General features: G+C 39.9%; 1 protein-coding gene across 8 annotated transcripts in view; it reads right to left on the bottom strand.

Annotated features, from left to right (window-relative positions):
* Window positions 1-1,313: 1,313 nt before the first annotated feature.
* Window positions 1,314-18,518, bottom strand: part of SPAG17 (sperm associated antigen 17) — a 116,010-nt gene continuing 98,805 nt past the window's right edge. For 6 of the 8 annotated variants that reach the window (XM_041411122.1, XM_041411119.1, XM_041411115.1 and 3 more), the window contains 15 exons: window positions 17,985-18,112; window positions 17,428-17,607; window positions 15,700-15,807; window positions 14,207-14,252; window positions 12,508-12,604; window positions 12,008-12,055; window positions 10,593-10,695; window positions 9,805-9,901; window positions 8,837-8,935; window positions 8,556-8,707; window positions 7,924-8,090; window positions 6,689-6,749; window positions 5,394-5,538; window positions 4,125-4,262; window positions 1,314-1,475 (listed from right to left, as the gene is read on the bottom strand). In XM_041411122.1, the coding sequence (XP_041267056.1) occupies window positions 4,132-4,262; window positions 5,394-5,538; window positions 6,689-6,749; window positions 7,924-8,090; window positions 8,556-8,707; window positions 8,837-8,935; window positions 9,805-9,901; window positions 10,593-10,695; window positions 12,008-12,055; window positions 12,508-12,604; window positions 14,207-14,252; window positions 15,700-15,807; window positions 17,428-17,607; window positions 17,985-18,112 (1,562 nt within the window). In that variant the 3' untranslated portion in view covers window positions 1,314-1,475; window positions 4,125-4,131. The remainder of the gene's footprint in view (window positions 1,476-4,124; window positions 4,263-5,393; window positions 5,539-6,688; window positions 6,750-7,923; window positions 8,091-8,555; window positions 8,708-8,836; window positions 8,936-9,804; window positions 9,902-10,592; window positions 10,696-12,007; window positions 12,056-12,507; window positions 12,605-14,206; window positions 14,253-15,699; window positions 15,808-17,427; window positions 17,608-17,984; window positions 18,113-18,518) is intronic. The other 2 variants (XM_041411117.1, XM_041411120.1) reach the window with 2 other exon arrangements.

The raw sequence follows: 18,518 nt of genomic DNA, 5'->3' as shown, positions 1-18,518 counted from the left end.
ATGCTGTATAATGAACTGTTGTATGATGATCTCATGGGAGGCCTGGAAGAAAAGAACATGGCCATGGGCACATGAACTCAGGGACTGATGGGAAGGATGTAAATGGTGATACAGAAGAGTAGCTTGGGATGCAGTCATCTTATAATGACAGATATCCTCTGATCTAAGTTGGAAGAGGTGGAATTCCCTCACTTTTGTCTCTGCTGTCACTGGTATTAGGGAAGAATCCTTGGAGAAAAGGTCTTTTAGGTGTAGAAAAGTTGCTGTCTCTCCCTAGCTGCTGACACAGACTGCCCTCTTGAAGTTTCCCTGTGGTTCTCCAATTTGTATCACTTGTGACAGGTCTGTACTAATGCAGTACTTGGGTGGCTACTGACAGAGCCCAGCATGTGCTTTAAATGGAAGAGGTCTGTCCTGTGCCAAGTCCTCTGATAGGAATTTTAATATCCCTGGGGCATCAATTTGCCCTTTCTTGGGTGAAATTCACTGGATTTACAAATCTGAGCAGGAAAGCACCTTCAAGTACAGGGCAAGCTTAAATCTGTATTGTTAGAATATGTATCTCACCTAACAGTGTGGATGCGAGGGTTCAGAACTGGCATTCATATTTCACACTGGTGAAAGCTGCTGTTAATGGCCAGTCATGGGATTCTCAGTCACTGTGAAGTGTTGCGAGAACAAGTCATCTGCATGGATCAAGGAAAATTCCCCATCTCTCAGCATGTCACATGTTGGAAAAAGGATGAAGCACAGGAAAGGACCTTGTGAGAAATTAATTCATAAATCAGAAGCGGAGCTGCACTTGCACACACAAATATGAAGGCTCAGAAATAGCCTGTGATCTTTCTTTTAGTCATTGCTGTGTAGGTGGGAGCAAGGAGGGACAAAAGCCCATCTCTAAGTGGCTCAGTCTTCCACTATGAAGAGAGATGAGCAGGTGAACATTTGAATGTGCTCATGGTGACTGTGAACAAGAGGGTATAAGGATCCCTCTCTTGCCAAGTGTAACTTTGTGTACTTGCAACCCCCATCTGGTATGTTCAGTTTATTAAAGGCAGGTGAGCACACAGAACATAAAGCCTCTGATTGTGAAAGCAAACAAACTCAGGAATTAGAAGACAAGAGCAGGTCAACATTCCTGAAGAATCACAGTTGACTTGTGTTGAAACCTGGTGCAGTCCCAGTACTTGAAAAAGATTTCAGATGCCTCAGCACAGGTTATTAGAAACCTAATCCCTCTTGAAAACAAACTGTGTGGGAACCATCTTTCCACTGTTTGCATTTCAGACACCCATGTCAGGAGATTGTGCAACTTTTGGACCACCTTTCCCATTAATGGAAAAGGCAAAATATTTATTCTCATTTAATCTGATTAAACGAATGGAAAAATTACACTGAATGTTTCCATAAGGTTGAACTAAAATCTAGGTATTTCAGTGTTGCTGATCCTCATGTTGATCTTCTTGGGCTCTAACCTGTAGTGGAAGAAGACAGAAAATTAATATGAATGGAAGGAATAAAAAACAAGAAGAAATCCCAGCTCCACCTTTGTAGTTGTTGAACCAAACCTAATAATTATGTCCAGATTCTCTGCAAGTGCAAGTGTTGTGTGAGCGCTGTGATTGCAACAGACTGGCTTCAGATTTGGCCTTTTGCTGTTGGAAGGGAACAACAGCATGAGATGGAGTTCTTACACAGGCTTCAGGTAGATTAGGGGTTTGGTTTTATTGCACAAATTGAATGGTACGAAAATCACAACCACACATTCAGGATGGACAGTCTGCTTAGGAATACTGAAGACTTTCATGAGCAGCTTCCTGTGTGGTATTTAATTCTCAGTATGTAAAGAGAATCTTTCTGACATGATTTAAATATTGATGCGAAATAACTAAGGAAGTTAATGAGATAGGACTAAGTTTGGTCAGGTGATGCTTGATCAATGATTTTTGCTTGTTGGTCTCTGCTAGGAGGTGTGGCAAATTTGTGATCAAGTTTAATATTGCAGGGAGGTTTCCAGGTCTCAGTAGGGAGAATCACTGGCTCTGGTGATAGCCACCTGGGAAAAGTGACAGAAATTTCTCAGGATGCCTCTGCAGCGAATTGACTGTTTCTGTTCTGGATGGCTGAACAAGACTATTTAACCAGTAAGAGGATTTAACCTAGGAGTGTTGGTGTTCCATGTTGGTGAGACTAAACCAACCAATCCAGAGTTCCTTGGTATGTCTGAGATGGATATGGTTTTGGATATGGACATGAGTCCAGGAGACTTTGAGGGGAGGAATGTTCAAAGAGGCATTGGGTACAGTGGTTTGGGTAGCATGGGATAGCTGCAGCCAGCTTCAGTAGGAATTGTCAATTCACAAAAGACACTGTCAGAAGAGAAGGGAGGTTTGGCTGTGGTGACAGCAGCTATGATTAGGATTAGACATGTGAGAGGAGAATACTGTGTAATTAATTTCTGTCCCTTTGTGCTTGTCATGGAAGATGGCCCTGGTCAGAACTTCTCTTGGGACTGGGGGTGCCTCACTAAAATGTGAACTGAGTATTTCTCTTAGGTTTCAACATGGAGTGAGAGAAGTTTGTCTAAACTTCCTTCATGATGAGCTCCAGGTTGTAAATCCCTAAGGTGGAAGGCATTAAACCAGTTGTTTTTCTAGACTATAATTGTGTGTTACTTTGGGGGTAGAATAACACACTGGAAAAGGTAAGAAGATATTTAAATAGGAAAAAAAGGCCATACTTGATGTATACTGGGCAGTCCTAGAGCAGATGCAGCAGTCAGAGGCACATGTCTGTGAAGTTTTTGAGAACTGACTGATATGGTCACTTCTTTTTCTCCAGAGGAGAGGAAATGAGATACAGTTGGAATTTCTTTGCTGATTGGTTGGATAACATGGCAGGCTTACAGATGTTTATGTTGAAAGAAAAAGATGATGTCAATGTTGCACATATGAAGCAAACAGGGACTGGTCAGCTGAGGAGAGACATCCATAGGGTTCCCTGTTTATGAACTGTCACCATCATTAGTGTTGTGGAGTGTCTGAGCTCAGGGGGATGAGGTGAACACCAGCCTAATGTTAAACACATTGACTGCTGGTTTGTGAGAAATTCCCAGTAAGGCTTTCTTGTTGTCAGGGAAGACTTAATCATTCTAAGACACTCTTAGAAAGCCTCCAAAGGAGAGCTACAAAGATGGTGCAGGGCCTTGAGGGGAAGTGTGAGAAGTGGCTGAGGTCACTCGGTCTGTTCAGCCTGGAAGAGACTGAGGGGAGACCTCACTGCAGTCTTCAACATCCTCACGAGGGGAAGAGGAAGGGCAGACACTGATCTCTGCTGTCCAGTGACAGGACCCAAGGCCTGAGGTTGTGTCAGGGAACAGTTAGGATATCAGGAAAAGGTTCTTCACCCAAAGGGTGGCTGAGCACTGGAACAGGCTCCCCAGGGCAGTGGTCACAGCCCCAAGCCTGACAGAGTTCAAGAAGTGTTTGGACAACGCTCTCAGACACATGGTGTGATTCTCAGGATGTCCTCTGCAGAACTGGGCTTGATCTTTGCGAGTCCCTTCCAACTCAGGATATTCTGTGATTCTTCATGTAGACTGAATCTGTAAGGCTACAGAAATGTGCTGTATGAAACTGTGTGTGCACTGGGTTGTGTGTATTTGAACTTGTCACATTGAGGCTGCCCTATCTGTAAGACTCCTGTCCCTTATTAGACTTGCTGTCAGTGTCAGTGGGCCACTGGTAAGACTTAGTTTTAGAATGCGAAAAGTGTTAAAGAGAGACTGATTTATTAGGGCTTAACTGTAATAAATCCAGCTGCCAGGTTGTTCAAGGACTTGTTTAATGTGGAGACAGTAAGTGAAGGATTTGGGACAGGACTGAGGAGGCTTTGCTGTGAGTGCCTCTGATGAGCTGAGCAGTTGTAGTAACCTGCAGTCCCCTTGTAGTGAGTGCTTTGGTTAATGTCATCCAGTGTTTCCCTCCTCTTGTCACAGTAACCAAGTCAGCATGCTAGGTGCGTCATTTGCATGAACTTTGTTCAGGATGCTGCTGATAAAGTGAAGAGTAGGTAAAACAAGTGTACTTTAATTTACAGCTGGTGTCACTGCATGCAGTACTTACACTAACTTCAAAGCTTTCGTGGGAGTGTGATCCGTAACCGTGGCTTGGGGCTTGGAGGAAGTGCCTGGACTGCTGCTGCCATCCCTCCCTGGGGGTATCCTTCTGGGCGGCACCTATAAATGTCACTGGATAGCACAGGTGGAATACCATGTTAAGGATCTAACCATTTTGGTACATTTATTTCAGTAAAATAACCAGTGGAGGTAGCAATGAATTCTGGAAGTAAGGTTGTGAAACATGAATCTGGACTAGTGCCCTCAACTCAAAGATTAAAGGAACAGCTAAAATATGGGGGAAGGGCACATGTTTTGGAGGCTGGTCTGCAACTGTGTCTGAAGACTGGGTGACTGGGAACACAACAGCAGCTGGTTTTGCTGCTATGCCACTGGTCCTGTCTAGCTCAGCTCTGCAATTACAGGCATGAAAGGTTCCTTTGGGTCAATGCAAGTATATTTGGGGAGTTTCAATGTCACATCCAGAGCATATTAAGCCCCAGAGGAATTGCTGTTACTCTGGTCAGGGTCAGAGTATCCTGAAGTTCTCCTTTCTTTGGTAAGGGTGGTCCATACTCTGAATGAAGTTTCTGGCATGTTTAGATGTAGCTTGCCTTGCTATTTCTTTTATAGGTTTCCAGAGGACCCCTTCTCCCAGACTTCTAAGTGTAAATTTGATTAAAAGTCAAACAGAACTTCACCTGGAGCGCAAGGGAAATAAAAATAATAGCTACTGACTTGGCTCTTTTCTTTTACTGTACTGCTGTCATCAGTTAAACAACTGAAAAGCCCACTGAACCCATACAGGCTCATTTCTGGCAGCATTCATGTGCTTCTGTGCTTGCATTTTTGCTGCTTCAGGGATTGTCCCATTTGCCTGTTTAGTATCTGGATGATACATCATTTTGTTGCTCATGAGGCTGTACCACCAGATGCTACCACAGATTGAAAAACATAATAAAGTATTTTCATGAGGGGTGGTGGAAAAGAGTTTCTATTATTCACATTTAGTTTTCAAAAGCAACATTTTTCTGAGTTGCCATTCTTCTTTTCCTCACTTTTCAAACAATGTTATTCTGACGTGAACTGCGTGAACCTTAAATTGTTCATTTGTTGTGCTTTTGAAAACACCAATTTGTTTATTTCTGAAAAGGAGAGTAAAGCTTGCTACTGCAACAGTCTGCACTGGAAACAATGCTTGAGGCTTGCAACAGGAAGATAATCCCTAGGGTTGATGCTATGAGGTGTGTGAGAGAAATAAGACAACAAAGGATATTTGCTTTCACAGGCAGGAGAAGAGTTTCAGTTTCTGTTATTATTTCAATATTATGGGAAACTTCTTCAAGGCCACCAGTGTCTTTCCCTTCAAATAGCATGGCAAAAATCTCTATCTCCAGTTCAACCTGCAAGCCTGCTGCCACCTAGGAGAGACAGAGAATGACTCCCAGGTAAGGTGCAAGTTTCATACACGGTCCCCTCCCGCAGCCCTCGGAGCTGGTGGATGATGCCCCAAGCCTGTCAGTGTTAGAGGCATTTGGACAGTGTCTTTAATACTATGGTTTAACTTTTGGCTAGCCCTGAAGTGGTCAGGCAGTTGGACTAGAGGGCCATTGTATGTCCCTTCCAAATGAAATAAAATATTCTATTCTGTTCTAAAAAAGAACATAAAGGTAGGGAGGTACAAAAGGGGCAGATGTGAGGAAAAACAAAAGAATGGAAATTATTCCAGCCATCTAGATGGATTTCTCTAAGGCCTCTGACACAGTCCTCCACACCATCCTTCTCTCTCAATTGGGGCCTTTAAAGATTCCTTCCAACCCACACTATCCTATGATTTCAAGTAGCGTGTTGTGGCTAAGGCTCTGGACTAGGAGGTTTGACTTGCATTCTGGCACTACCTCTGCACAAGTCATTGCTTCTTGATTCCATGCATTGGCAAGACATTGCCAGGTATTATGTGGATGCTGTGGGGACAGTGGCCAGCACTATTTATTCAGAGATAGCACACAGGTAAAAAGAGAGACTGAACAAAAGCAGAAAGCATGACAGCTTCCTATGTAGTGAGATAATGTGCTATGGTGCTTTGCTAGATAAAAATCTTAAGGTGGAGAACAGCTGGAAGCAGGAGAAGAAAGGATTGAGGCAATAGTTTACTAGGTTCAAATCCTGAAGATATCAGGACAAGAAGTTAAGTCTAAGTATAAGACAGAGCAGATACAACAAACACCCTAAGCAGAAGGGAAAACTCAGAGGCACCTGAGTGGTAGAGTAATCCTGTTTGCTTTGAAAAAGCTCTCTATAACTTCACTGCTTGATCTGCTGCTTTCCACTGAACTGAACATTTTTATCCCTCTGCATTCTGGCACAGGCTGAGACTTGAGTGCATGGAGTGCTTAGCTGAAGGTGGCAGAGGGACGGTGGAAGACAGTATCACTTCAAATAACTTTAAACAAAACTCTGTACCCTGGCAGCTCTATTCCCAGACAGCTGCTGTCCCAGAAAGGTGCCCTAGCTGGCCTGAGGGCCAGCTGAGTCTAGAAAAAAACCCAAAAGCTCTCCTGTGTAACCTACAGGTCGTGGTGTGTACATCACTCTCAGTCCTGTGTGTGGAGGTGGCTGCTTCACCCGAAACCTGTCAGAAAGAGAAGAGAATCAGTTTGCCAGAAACTGTTTCAGGTAGGAGAAATCTCATCTAGGCAGTCTGCTCTTCCTCTGCTTTTTTAAATGACAGCAGAATTTCTTAACTCATCCTTTCCATCATAATGTACAAGTTGGACTACAGCAATTCCTGGGCTTCTTGCCAAGGCTCAGGTTTCTAACAAAAAAAAACCCAAAGGAGCAGATGAATGGGCCAAAGTAAGCTTTCAAAGAGCTTGTTAACACTGCCTGGTTCTTATAACAGAATGTGAAACAGCAGCATTTTAAATCTGCACATTCAAAGGTAGCTGAAGTACAAACAGCTTCTTGGCAAACACCTGTGTGTTGCAGACCCAAAAGCCCATACCAATATTTACTTAATGTCCTTTGATGTGATTCTATTGCAGAAAGCATGATACTGGTAGGAATTTTGTGCAAATAATCTTTAATTAAACAGTACCAATTAAAGCAGAAGTCTTGCTTCCTCATTTCTTACTGATTGTTTCACATCTGAGATTCAGTCCTTTTGTGAATGCAACTTCCTACTGTTCAGGTTTTTAAAGATCATTAGATCAGATATGACCTTTACTTTTGCATTGCTCTGGAACTGATCCTGTGGATTTCATTCCCCTCTGAAGAACAGTTTACCAGCGTGACCTTGCACTAGAAGCTGTTAAAGGAAAGGCAGTAGAAGAGGCATTCCTAGGATATGGCTCCATCTTATGGAAAGCTCTGGCAGACCTATGACGTGGCTGTCAGAATTCCTGTGCTTTCTCTGAGTGGTGGGTCCAGAGAAACTGTACTTGATTTTTGTCAGGATTCATTTGGAGAGATTAAAAACAGGGTACTAAGAATTCAAACTTGTGGATGTGACAGCCATGTCAGAGAGCAAGAAAACAGAATTTGTTTTCTCACAGCGGACTTGTGACACTTTTCAGGGAGTTGTAGAGAAATGATGATAACTTGTTAGCATAAACAACCTGCAGGTGGTGTTTTCCTACTCTGTTTTTCTGTTCTTCTCAAGGACTGTTTGTAAGAAAGAAGTTTTTGTTAATTAGCCAATCAAGAAGAATGTGTTGAACCTACCTATAAAAGAGAATTTTCATATTAAAGGGGTGTTCTGCAAACCAGCCTTCCGGTGAATTTGTGTCATTTCTTGCTCAACTAACCTTGAGAAGTTCACACCAACATTCTTCATGATTACAGTGGTTGCATAGGTGCAGCCCTCCTTTAGCACTCCAAATGTCACCTTGGGTGGGATGAGATGGAAGTTGGTAAGATCTTGTCTTGTTGCAACAGAAGATGTGCTGACCTTTCCTGAGGCAGGATCTTCCATCTTTGCAAACAAAATATGAGACAAAGAGAAAGTTGGTGGCCATTAAGGCAGGTAGAGAATTACTTAACCTATATTTGACCTCTGTCCATTCACTCTGAAGAATTACAAAAAGACATCCTGATTTAAGTAAAAACTGAAGCAGCACTTTGAATACTGTCTGGAAATTTATACTGGTTTGAGTTTTCAGATGCATGAAGCCACTGAGGTGTCTCAGGGAAAATGGGGGAAACTCTGCTCTTTTGGAAACAGAGCTTTCATGTAGGTGCCTAATGCAGAATGAGTTTTTCCTAGCAGTTGAGAGGAAAGGTACTTCTAGAGTTGCCAATAAACACAAATAAATTTCAACAGCCATGTTACAGTAAATAGATTCAAAATACCTTCCTGTATTGCTCCAGGGTGAAGGTTTTATGGAAAAGAGATTACTCAGATGATATGAATATTGACAAGAAAGATGTTATTTTTTACCTTTTTATTTGGTATGGTGATTGGTTTTTTCCCCTGAAAGTATGATGGTAATAGTACTTTCTCTTTTCTTGTCTGTCCTGTAACATCTACCATCCGACTTGGAACTTTATGTTGAAAGGCTGTCTCTTCTGCTCTTGCAGCCTTGTTTAGGTCTGGAAGGGAAAGATTTCCAAAAGCATGAAAAAGTAACAGATGGATTGAAATTCATATTGCAAATATTGTGTCAGAAGTTGTAAAAAGATAGCAAGCTGCTCCAACTACATTCTGGAAGGCAGGTGTACCTGTTGTGCTGCTGGGACCATCATCTTGTTTGGAGGAATCCTGTAGTGGAGGGCCAGATGAAAGTGATGAATCACTTGTGGTATCAAGAAATTCAGCTGCTAAAGGGAAAATAATGGAATACTGAGTCAAGTGTTTTTTATGATCACCATCATTTTCATAAACATGTGAAAAACAATGTCAGCCTTTGGCACTTTAATTTACACAATCTTGGAAAGCTGCTACATAACCATGAGAGGCTGGGAAAATTCTGCATGCAACGTTTTGCTCTACTGGGCCACAGGGATCTCAAAAATGCCTATTGTGTGATTAGTAATTTCTTGTCCTCTGGCTAACTGAACTATAAGCCATAAAGCACTAAAAGACAATCCAGCACAGGTCTTATGGTGATTGAAAATGAGGAAATATGGGAATTAGTGGGGGTCTGATAAAGCCCCCCAGAGGACTATTTTCCTGACATGAATCTTTGCTGTGTTCGACTTTTAATCTCACTGTATGATTTCAGTAACTTGTCAGGGCTGCTTTTTAAACAGAACTGAAGTATTCCCCTCAGATCTGAAAAGCTGAAGCCTAAGATAATGATTGCTTCTTTCCCTGCTTCCTGTCATGGAGTCACTGCTTTCCTCCTGTGTCCTCCAGTCTGTCTTTAGCCTGCATGTCTCCTATTCCACATTGCTTTTGCACCAGTTCCTCTTACCACTGAGTTTCAGAAATAAATCTCCCATATTTTTCCTACAGCCATACTAGTTATTTTCAAAACTTGGCCTCCTTGGTTCTTGCTCATCCACCCCTAACTATTATTTATTCTAGTCAAGATTTTCCTGAGCACTTTTGATCTATCCAGTTCTCATTTATAGCACAATTCTTCAGCTTAGCATCCGAAACTGATAGTTCTTCCACATTCAGTGATGTCTGCAAGGGCTTCTTCCTCCTGAAGAAGATACAAAACTGATGCCAGGCAGTCGATTACCTCCACTGGGTTCTTTTAACAACCACAGAGGCTGAGTCTCACTTCTTTCTTTTTGAAGTGGAGGAAGTTCCTTAGACATTGTCTCCAAATCAGGAAACTGGAGAAAAGGAAGAAAGAGGCCTTAGGTTTCGCAACTAAACACCTAGGAAAACCAGCCAGCAGACACTCTCCTCCCCTTGCAAAAAAAAAGAAAGGAAAACATTTTAAAAAAAGGAACACAAAGGAAACAAATACGCAGAACCAAAGTGGTGACTATAAAAGACATATAAATAGTTACATCAGATTGTAACCTACATTTCTGAGTAGGCTTTATGCATTTACAGCATTTACCAGCAGAAAAGCCCCCAAGATCACCTCTAAATTAGGAGTGTCAGTTTTACTTATTACCTTTCTAATAAGCAAGGAGAGGGGTTTGAGGGGTAAGTAAAAAAAACCTGAAGTTGAGCTTTGCTCTGAATCAGGCTCTCTCCAGAGTTTATGTAAGGAATTTTATAGAGTTTCTACTCAGTGAACATACACCATCTCCAGGACATGTTTCCTTTACAAGGGTGTATAATTTCTAGTATTAATTCTGCCATGGTTGTCTTATGTAATGGTTTGTTGAGATAAACAGAGGCTGAGATATAAACCTACAAGGGTGTATAATTTCTAGTATTAATTCTGCCATGGTTGTCTTTTGTAATGGTTTGAGATAAACAGAGGGTGAGATATAAACTCAAAATTGTCTTTGGGAGCATGGGAGATACTAGCTGGCCTAACAGACTTCATCCAGTTTTCAGCGGCCTTACCTTTTCTCGGTAAAAGTCTCTGGCAAATTCAGATTGAAAATATGGAGCAAAAATTCTGTTTTTCATTGCTGCAAATAAAGCCTTCTGTTCATCCAGTTCTTTCCTAGGGATGTTTTTCACATTGTTGGTAAGGAAAAGAAAGAAAAAGTCATTGTAACTGAGTTCACCCTGTTTTTCAGTATTGTGCATCAAGAAATGGATTTGGTAAAGGCAAGTGGCATTTTCTTCCCTGGTTCATCACATGAAGTAATATTTTTGTAATTGGCAATTTTCTTGGAGGTGAATTAAGAACTGACTGGGTGGAATGCACATGGACACACGGACAGCTATGTGGAGCTCCTCCTCAGAACATACTCCATTTCTCTAAACCTCATGGAACATGTCTGGGACTGCCACTGGTGTCTTTCCAACCTTCCGACAAACACTTCAAGCTAAGAATTGGTATTCCAAATGCATTGCTCAAATTTTGAACACAAAACTCATCTGATTTCTTTATCACAGAAAGACTTGTCGGCTCTGTGGATACAGAAGAAGCTATTCAAACTTCTAAAGGTAAGGTTGACCAGAGTAAAGATCAGTCATGTTTTCAGCTTGATATAGCCCAGTTTTACACTACTAGTATTTCACTGATTTGCAGGGTCTCATATCAGCTACTAAATGATCAGTCTTAATCATATTGAGAGTTTTAACACTGGTTTTAGAGCCAGAATTGCACATTGTGTTCTTGGGTGCTGACTGCTCAGATTTATATATTTAAATCATTTTTAAGAGGATCCAAACCAGTGTGAAATGCTGTATTAAAATGTAACTCTTAAATTCGAAATGGTTTTTTTATCTCATGCAAATCAGAACATAATTAAGAAGCAATATGGAAAGCCTCACATGGAGTGCTGTGTCCACTTTTGACCTGTCTGGTGCACAAAAGGGCCACGAAGATGATTAAGGTTTGGAAGACCCTTCATGTGAGTACAGGCTGAGAGAGCTAGGACAATTTCGCCTAGAGAAGCTTTGATGCACCAACATGTGAGACGTGTCTGGAGTTCTATTTGAAAAAAATCAGCTTTTATTTATGGAATACCTGAATCTTAACCTAAAGCAGCAGCATCTGAAAATATTAATACACAGTATTTTCTACACTAGTGGCAGAACCAGAAAACAAAACACAGGGCTTCTGACTTCAGCCTTGGTTTGCATAGTATAAGTTAACAGTAATGCTGCTGGGTTTTGGAAAAAAAAAAAGATAAAAGAAAGAGACTCAAACCATTTATTAAGCATTTCTGTTGAGCAGAAAATACCCCATTATTTGCAGGCAAGCCATTGCACCATCACCCAAGACCTGGTGAAATCAATAACATTCTTTACAAAAGCAGATTAAGCTGGCTCATAAAAGAACTTGATCCTACTAATATTATTACCTGTTCTGTTCCAGCTTGCTTTTCCACTTGGATGATACTCTTTCTAGACTGAATCGCCCGGAATTAAAAAAGAGAGAGTAGTGGGAATGAGAAAACTAGTAGTCTTCTATAAATACAAAAATATTTACATGATAACCCTGGAAAGAAAATGCTTTTTAGGACAATATGTTATGTAAACACTTCAGGTGGCTTCTAACTCAGACTTGTATGGTTTGCACAAAAATTGTTTGCTCATATCTGCATTTTTATTAGATCATCCAATCCAAGAAACATCCAAAATCCTTTCCCAACAACATCTGAATTATCTTTCAGATATGGAAAGAGAGCCGTAGAGGGACAAAATAATCACATGACACGACAGTAAAACACTGCCATATGTATCTTGGGATCTAGGTCCCAGTCCTTAATGACAGTCAGTAAAGCACAGTGCCTTCCCTGTGTGCTTGCCTTCGCCCTTTGTGTTATTTACATTTGCACCTGTCCTTGCTGCTCTGTCCTACCTCTGCTGCTGGTCCTTTCTTTGTGCAGTGCTTGTCTTCTCTGTGTGATCCTGGGCAGGAGGAGCCACTGCCTGCTCATACAGCTGGCTCACATGGTCTGCAAGGTGAAGGGCATTACTGAATGGGTGTGCTCTGCTACGCAGTGCTAGGTGTTACGAAAAAAAAATATCAAAGGATATGTTTTTTAAATGCATCTTTCTGCCACTTTATAGAAACCCAACAGAGTCTTTGTTACTGTGAGGGAAAAGGCAGAAAGAACTTCAATCCAAAATCAAGATCAGAACATTAACAGATAAGAAATTGAATTCAATATTGAAAGGACAAGAAGCAGATTAAGTTCACACTCCCACCCTGTATTCCCTGACATATCTTTACGTTCTTTCAAGACACAAATACCTGTGAACAGGAAAAGTTGCTGACATTCAGCCACTCTCTGACTGGGGTGCTCTGAGGTCTCTATCCACAGCTGAAGAAAATAACGTGGGCTTTCAGGGACCCTTATTACATTTAGCTTGATTAAGCTTGCTTGTGCTTAATTGAGGCTGCGAAGCAGCCATAATCAACATTCTCATGGAAGGAACTGCTAGTTCAATATGTATAATGGAGAAATGCCAGCCTTTCCACATTTAATACTGTGACCAGCTCTGGGGCTTTAGTAAAGAGTTGCCCTGTCCTCTGACATATTTTATAAAGTGTGTTGTTTACTTTATACCTTGAAGCTAAGTCATGGGTCCAAAGAAATTTCCTTGGCTGAAAACAATTTTCTGTGGCAAAATTTAGGAGATGTGAGTATTTGAGAGATATGATCCTATTAGACTATGACAATATCTCTTAGTGGTCTGGTAATTACATGAGTTCAAACTTCAAAATGTGGGGGTTTTTGGTCAGCTTTTTCATCATAAAATATGATTTTATTTTTCAGCTTTTTCTATTTTTACCTATTTCAAAGAGCTTTTCTTTCCCACTATCTTCTTCATTAGCAATATTACATTAAAATTGCAGCTCCATTTAAGAGGAAACTGTTCAGCAAGCATGTGCTGCAGCAGTTTCTGTTCACTTTACACAGTATGAGGTTTTTTGACAAGTAGAAGTACTCTTGACAAGGAAAATAACACTTTAAAGATGAGCATCACTATGGGATAAAATGTAATGAATTTTTCTACAGAAAAGGCTTATAGGTTTTTATAAAGAAACAGACATCTTAGCTTTTATTTGTACATATTGAAAATATTAATCAATGCTAACAAATATCTTGTGAACTTTAACTGAAATCCATAGTACATTGCTCCATCTTTTCCCTTAGGTAGGTGAATGTAACCCCAACACATGATGGTTTGAGATTTTGCAGTGTAATAAATAACCAGGATTTACTTAGTTGCTTTGAAAAACTTGTCTGAAAAATTGTTACTTATATAAAAGTAGCCAAGTACTGTCATAGCTCTTACAACTACATTTCATTACATGTGAAAATGTGAGTAAAAATGTCAAATACACATGCCTGAAACCAGGAATTATTTTTCAGAGGTACTAGATCATTGATGCTAAGAAGTCCTAATCACTTGTGAGAGTCACATAGAAGCATGTACATAGTACATAGATGAATTCACCTTTATATTGCCTCTTTAAAAATAATAGTACAATACTTTTAAACTTATGATATTTTCAATTTTAAAAATACAGGTATTCAATTTTTTGTTACCTTTATCACTGAGTTTTTCAGTTGATTTCTCCCAGTCAGGAAAGGCCTGCAATGAAGAAGGAATAACTGTGAGCACATAAAAACTAAAGTTCACAACAACATCTTATTCAGAGGATTTATATTATAAACAAGTGCTATCTTGTTATGCCCATTCTTGTAGTCACATTGTCAGGTATTTCAGTGTGTCAGAAAACATAAGCTGGGAAAAAAGGATATGAAGTACAATTTCCCTGTTCAAAAGAGGTATTTGTTTCCTTCTTGATGACCCACTGCATCGATAGCTTTGTATTTTATATGGTTACTTTTTATTAGGTCAACTAAACTAATTCCTAATCAAATTCAAATCCTTCTGCAACTTTACTTACTTATATTGTATTAAACAATATACTTATAGATATACTTATATTGTATTAAGCTTAGATTGCCAACAGGTCAAATGGGAAATGTGTTCAGGAGTTTGCAGGCTTTGTTACTGAGGAGATCTCATGTGGCTGGCTTACAGTAAAGTGAATGAGGGTTAAAAGGCTCTGAAGTGTTTCCTTTATTCTCATGCTGTCTCTGAAGCAGTTAACTGGAAACCAGAGCTCCTGACCAGCCAGTCTGGGTTGTAACAGATCTATTGGAGACTTGGGAGCAATGTGACACTGATTCCTGGGTCACAGCAGGCACACACTGAGACTGCTGCTCACAAAAGAGTTGTCCAATGTGAAATCTGTAACTAGAAATGAAGGTGCTGAAGGTAGCCAGGACAAGCAACAATAATTAGTCACTAGGCAAGTTCACTGGGTCTGAGCAGCATGTGAGATTCAGCACCTGGGCCTCACTGAAGTAAATAAATGTCTGCCTAGAGAACAGATGCAGATGGAACTACTGACAAATCATTTCTTTGTCCCTTTTTCCAGAAAAGCTGTGATCCTTTTCTATTTACCCACCTTTCCCATTACCTATTCCTCCCCTTTTTCTTTTTGTGCTCTAATTATCCATGAAAATTTGCAGATTATATTTAAAAAAAAAACCAAAATGCTCCTCAGCAGTAATAACAATATTCCTCCAGACTGTTTCCGTATTATCCCAAAAGCAGGGTTTAAATTCTTACTATGGAGGTGGCTGTGGTTGAAATAAAAGTCTCCCATGTGCAATGACAACAGACTGGAAACATTTTCATCCTGATGTTGGGGGATATTAAAAAAAGTAAATTACTGGAAAGTAATTTTGGTCTGTGTGTTTGGGAACATATCATTCAGTAGAGCCAGACTCTTGAACTGTTTTGAGCATTGCTTCCCCAAATGGCAGCAGTGCCCAGCTGAATTCAGACCAGCTGAAGGCTGAGTGTGGCTCTGCTTTACCACTAATCTGCACCAGAACTGGCACTGTGCTACTCTGACACTTGCTGGTTTATTAATGGGTAATGTGTTTCAAGACTCACACTTCCAATGCAATACAAGGGTTTTGTTGAAAGAAATACTTAAAAATTTGATTTTTCTCACTGTAACCTGTTCAAGGAGACTTGCAGCATTCTCCTTTTCCTCTTCTGTTCTTGGTTCTTTCACATTCATCTCTTCCAGCTCATTTTCCTGCTTTAAGACATTGTCTATGTATTCCTGGTGGAACAATGAAAAAGAAGAAGAAAGATGCAGATGTAGGCTTAAAATAGATATTTACATTGACATAATCATACCAACTGCTACAGAAAAGAAGCACATTTCTTTTCCTACATCTTTTTAAATTAGTTGGATAGAAAAAAGTGTTTTAAACACACCACTCTGCCAGAAAGCTACATGCACCAAACTTTACTAAAAGACAGGTTTGTAGAAACAATGGTTCCAGTGCCAGTTCTTTCTCACTTGTTTATATCTCTTTAATCTTATAGGAGATGGAGAAAAGAAGAATATTTTCCTTAAATCTTGATTTTGCTCTGACAAAGGGAAGGAGTGGCTAAAGATTTAAGATACTTCATTCTGGAAAAAAAGAGAATTGATTAAATATTGCTTTATGAGCAATGAGGGTATTTTCGTTGCAGATTTATGCAATTATTACAACTGTTTTTTTTCAGTGCTAATAATTGCAGTTCTTCCTTCCCAGTGTAATAAACAGCATTCATCTTTCTCTAAAAATCAACAACAGATCTGGGCAATGGAAAGACCTTCCTGGCCATTTTGGTGTGGAACTTTTCTTACAGTGCTGCCTTTGAAAGGTCAGTATGCAAATTAAAGAATAATTTTCATATATTTATAGTCTGAAAATGGTAACATTTCATTCTGATAGACTTGCATATCCCAAACATGTCTGGGCTGGGCAGCTGTCAGTGTTTTTCTATTGCAAGCATGTTTTATTTGAAATGTAATGTGGAGGAAAAAAATTATATAAATGGCTACAATATGCTACTACATTCACACATTTCACATGCTGTTAACTCTCAAATTCAATCTGCAATGCCATTATCAAAATAGGTTAAATTAATAAATTACAGGACACATATGTTTTGTTATTCTCTAATTCTTAAGTAATAATGGGGTTTTGACTCTGAAATCTCTTCTAAGAACATCTTCACAATGCAAATTAAATAAAGGAATGTTTTACCCGAGCACTGAGAAGAGCAAAGCTGCTCACTTGTGGACACCATCTCAAAACACTGGCATAGGAGGTCTAGCTTGCACCCTGCTAGTAACAAGTCACTAATGAGGGATGACCACAAACCTTGTCAGAAGGCTAAATAGCTATTTCCTAGACACAGATAGAGTAACAAACTCAGACTGAAACCTGGAAATGTTCTACACTGATTTATGAAAACAAATACATAACCAAGACCAGAGTGTGTCTCAGTGACCAAGTTACTTGTAGAATTATGGTGAGCTACAAATTCTTGTTCAATGTTATAGATTTAAATTCTTAAGACTTTTTGAAGGAAAACAAACCCTAAGCAAAATAAAAGCGAAGTAACAGATATCAATATTGACAGCAAGGAAATTATATGTTAGAGTACTGTCTGTGATGTAAACTGGATTGGATCTCATGTATTTGCTCAGAAAACTAGGTTTCATAAGAGGTAAATGAAACAATGGAACCTTTTCAGAAAAACACAACACCTATGTATGAAATAATTGTTCTTCAAGCATAATAGATTTTTCTCAGGTATGTATTACACATTTATCACACCCAATTCATCTACTTGTTTATTCTCTATTGCTTACTGGAAAAATGAATAACTGTGGTTGAACTACCTTGAGGGAAAGCTGCAGTTTTTCTCTTAGTTCATCACAGAGTGGCTTATACTGGAATAGCTGTCGGATTTGCAGTTTTTTGGGACATTTTCGCACAGGGACTGGCAAGGACAAACATGCTGCTCCAATGCTGAGACCCTTCCGGGCACTCCTTCTGACTGGGTGGCTTGTGATCTTCCCCTGAACAGAGAGGAGCAAACAAAAGAGCAAGAGGCTTCTTACATACCCAAAAATGCAGCTGTTGGCAATGTGTCTCACTTTGAAAGTGTGTGCTCTCCTTATAGAATCATAGACTTGGACAATAAAGCCAGTAGATTCCTGGGAACAATTAATCTATCCTAAAGCATCTTCATCTGGTAAGATAAACTCCCCTTAAAACTGCTATCTCCCCTCACTAAGTGTAAAAGAATGGGACCATACATTCCCTGACACAGCCTACCCTTTGCTCTGTCTGCTCAATAAACTGAATTTAACATTCACACTGTTTACTTTCATTTCCCCACAGAGACAAACATCTGTTGCTTTAACATGAAAAGACAGTTTTGAAACAATTATACCTCAGGAGGAGAAGATTCTTCCTGAGTCACTGACTGAAGATATAGAGGAACAATACACTCTGGTTCTTTCTTCATTACCCAGGGGGACGCTTCAGCCATAGGGCGGAGGACAGTAATACTTACAACACCTGGTTTAAAGACACATTTTGCTAAGAATCAGTTCAAATTAAAAATAAAATAAGTGTCTCAGACCTACAGAAAAAAACACCTATCTACAAAATATCTTATTACTAACAGATAAAACTCCATGTATCCATGGCTACAGATAATATCAGATCACTGAGTTGATTATGGAATAGTGGTACAAGTTCAGATTACTCAGCCCATTTTTAACAATAAACTGTTTATGCTACTTCCTTTGATTCTTGGTTAACAGCTCAGTTGTATAGTGTGGGTAGTAGCCCAAACAAGGAAGAGCAGAGCATTGACCCATGTGTACTGAATACTAACCTCAGAAGTAGGACAACAAATTCAGAACATGTATAATTCTTCACTGTATTTCATATTTCATACCCTGATCACTGGAAGGATTCC

The sequence above is a fragment of the Onychostruthus taczanowskii genome, unplaced genomic scaffold (assembly GCF_017590055.1).
Source record: "Onychostruthus taczanowskii isolate IOZ18803 unplaced genomic scaffold, ASM1759005v1 scaffold34, whole genome shotgun sequence".
Taxonomy (NCBI): Eukaryota; Metazoa; Chordata; class Aves; order Passeriformes; family Passeridae; genus Onychostruthus; species Onychostruthus taczanowskii.
This window is presented reverse-complemented; position numbering and strand designations above follow the sequence as displayed.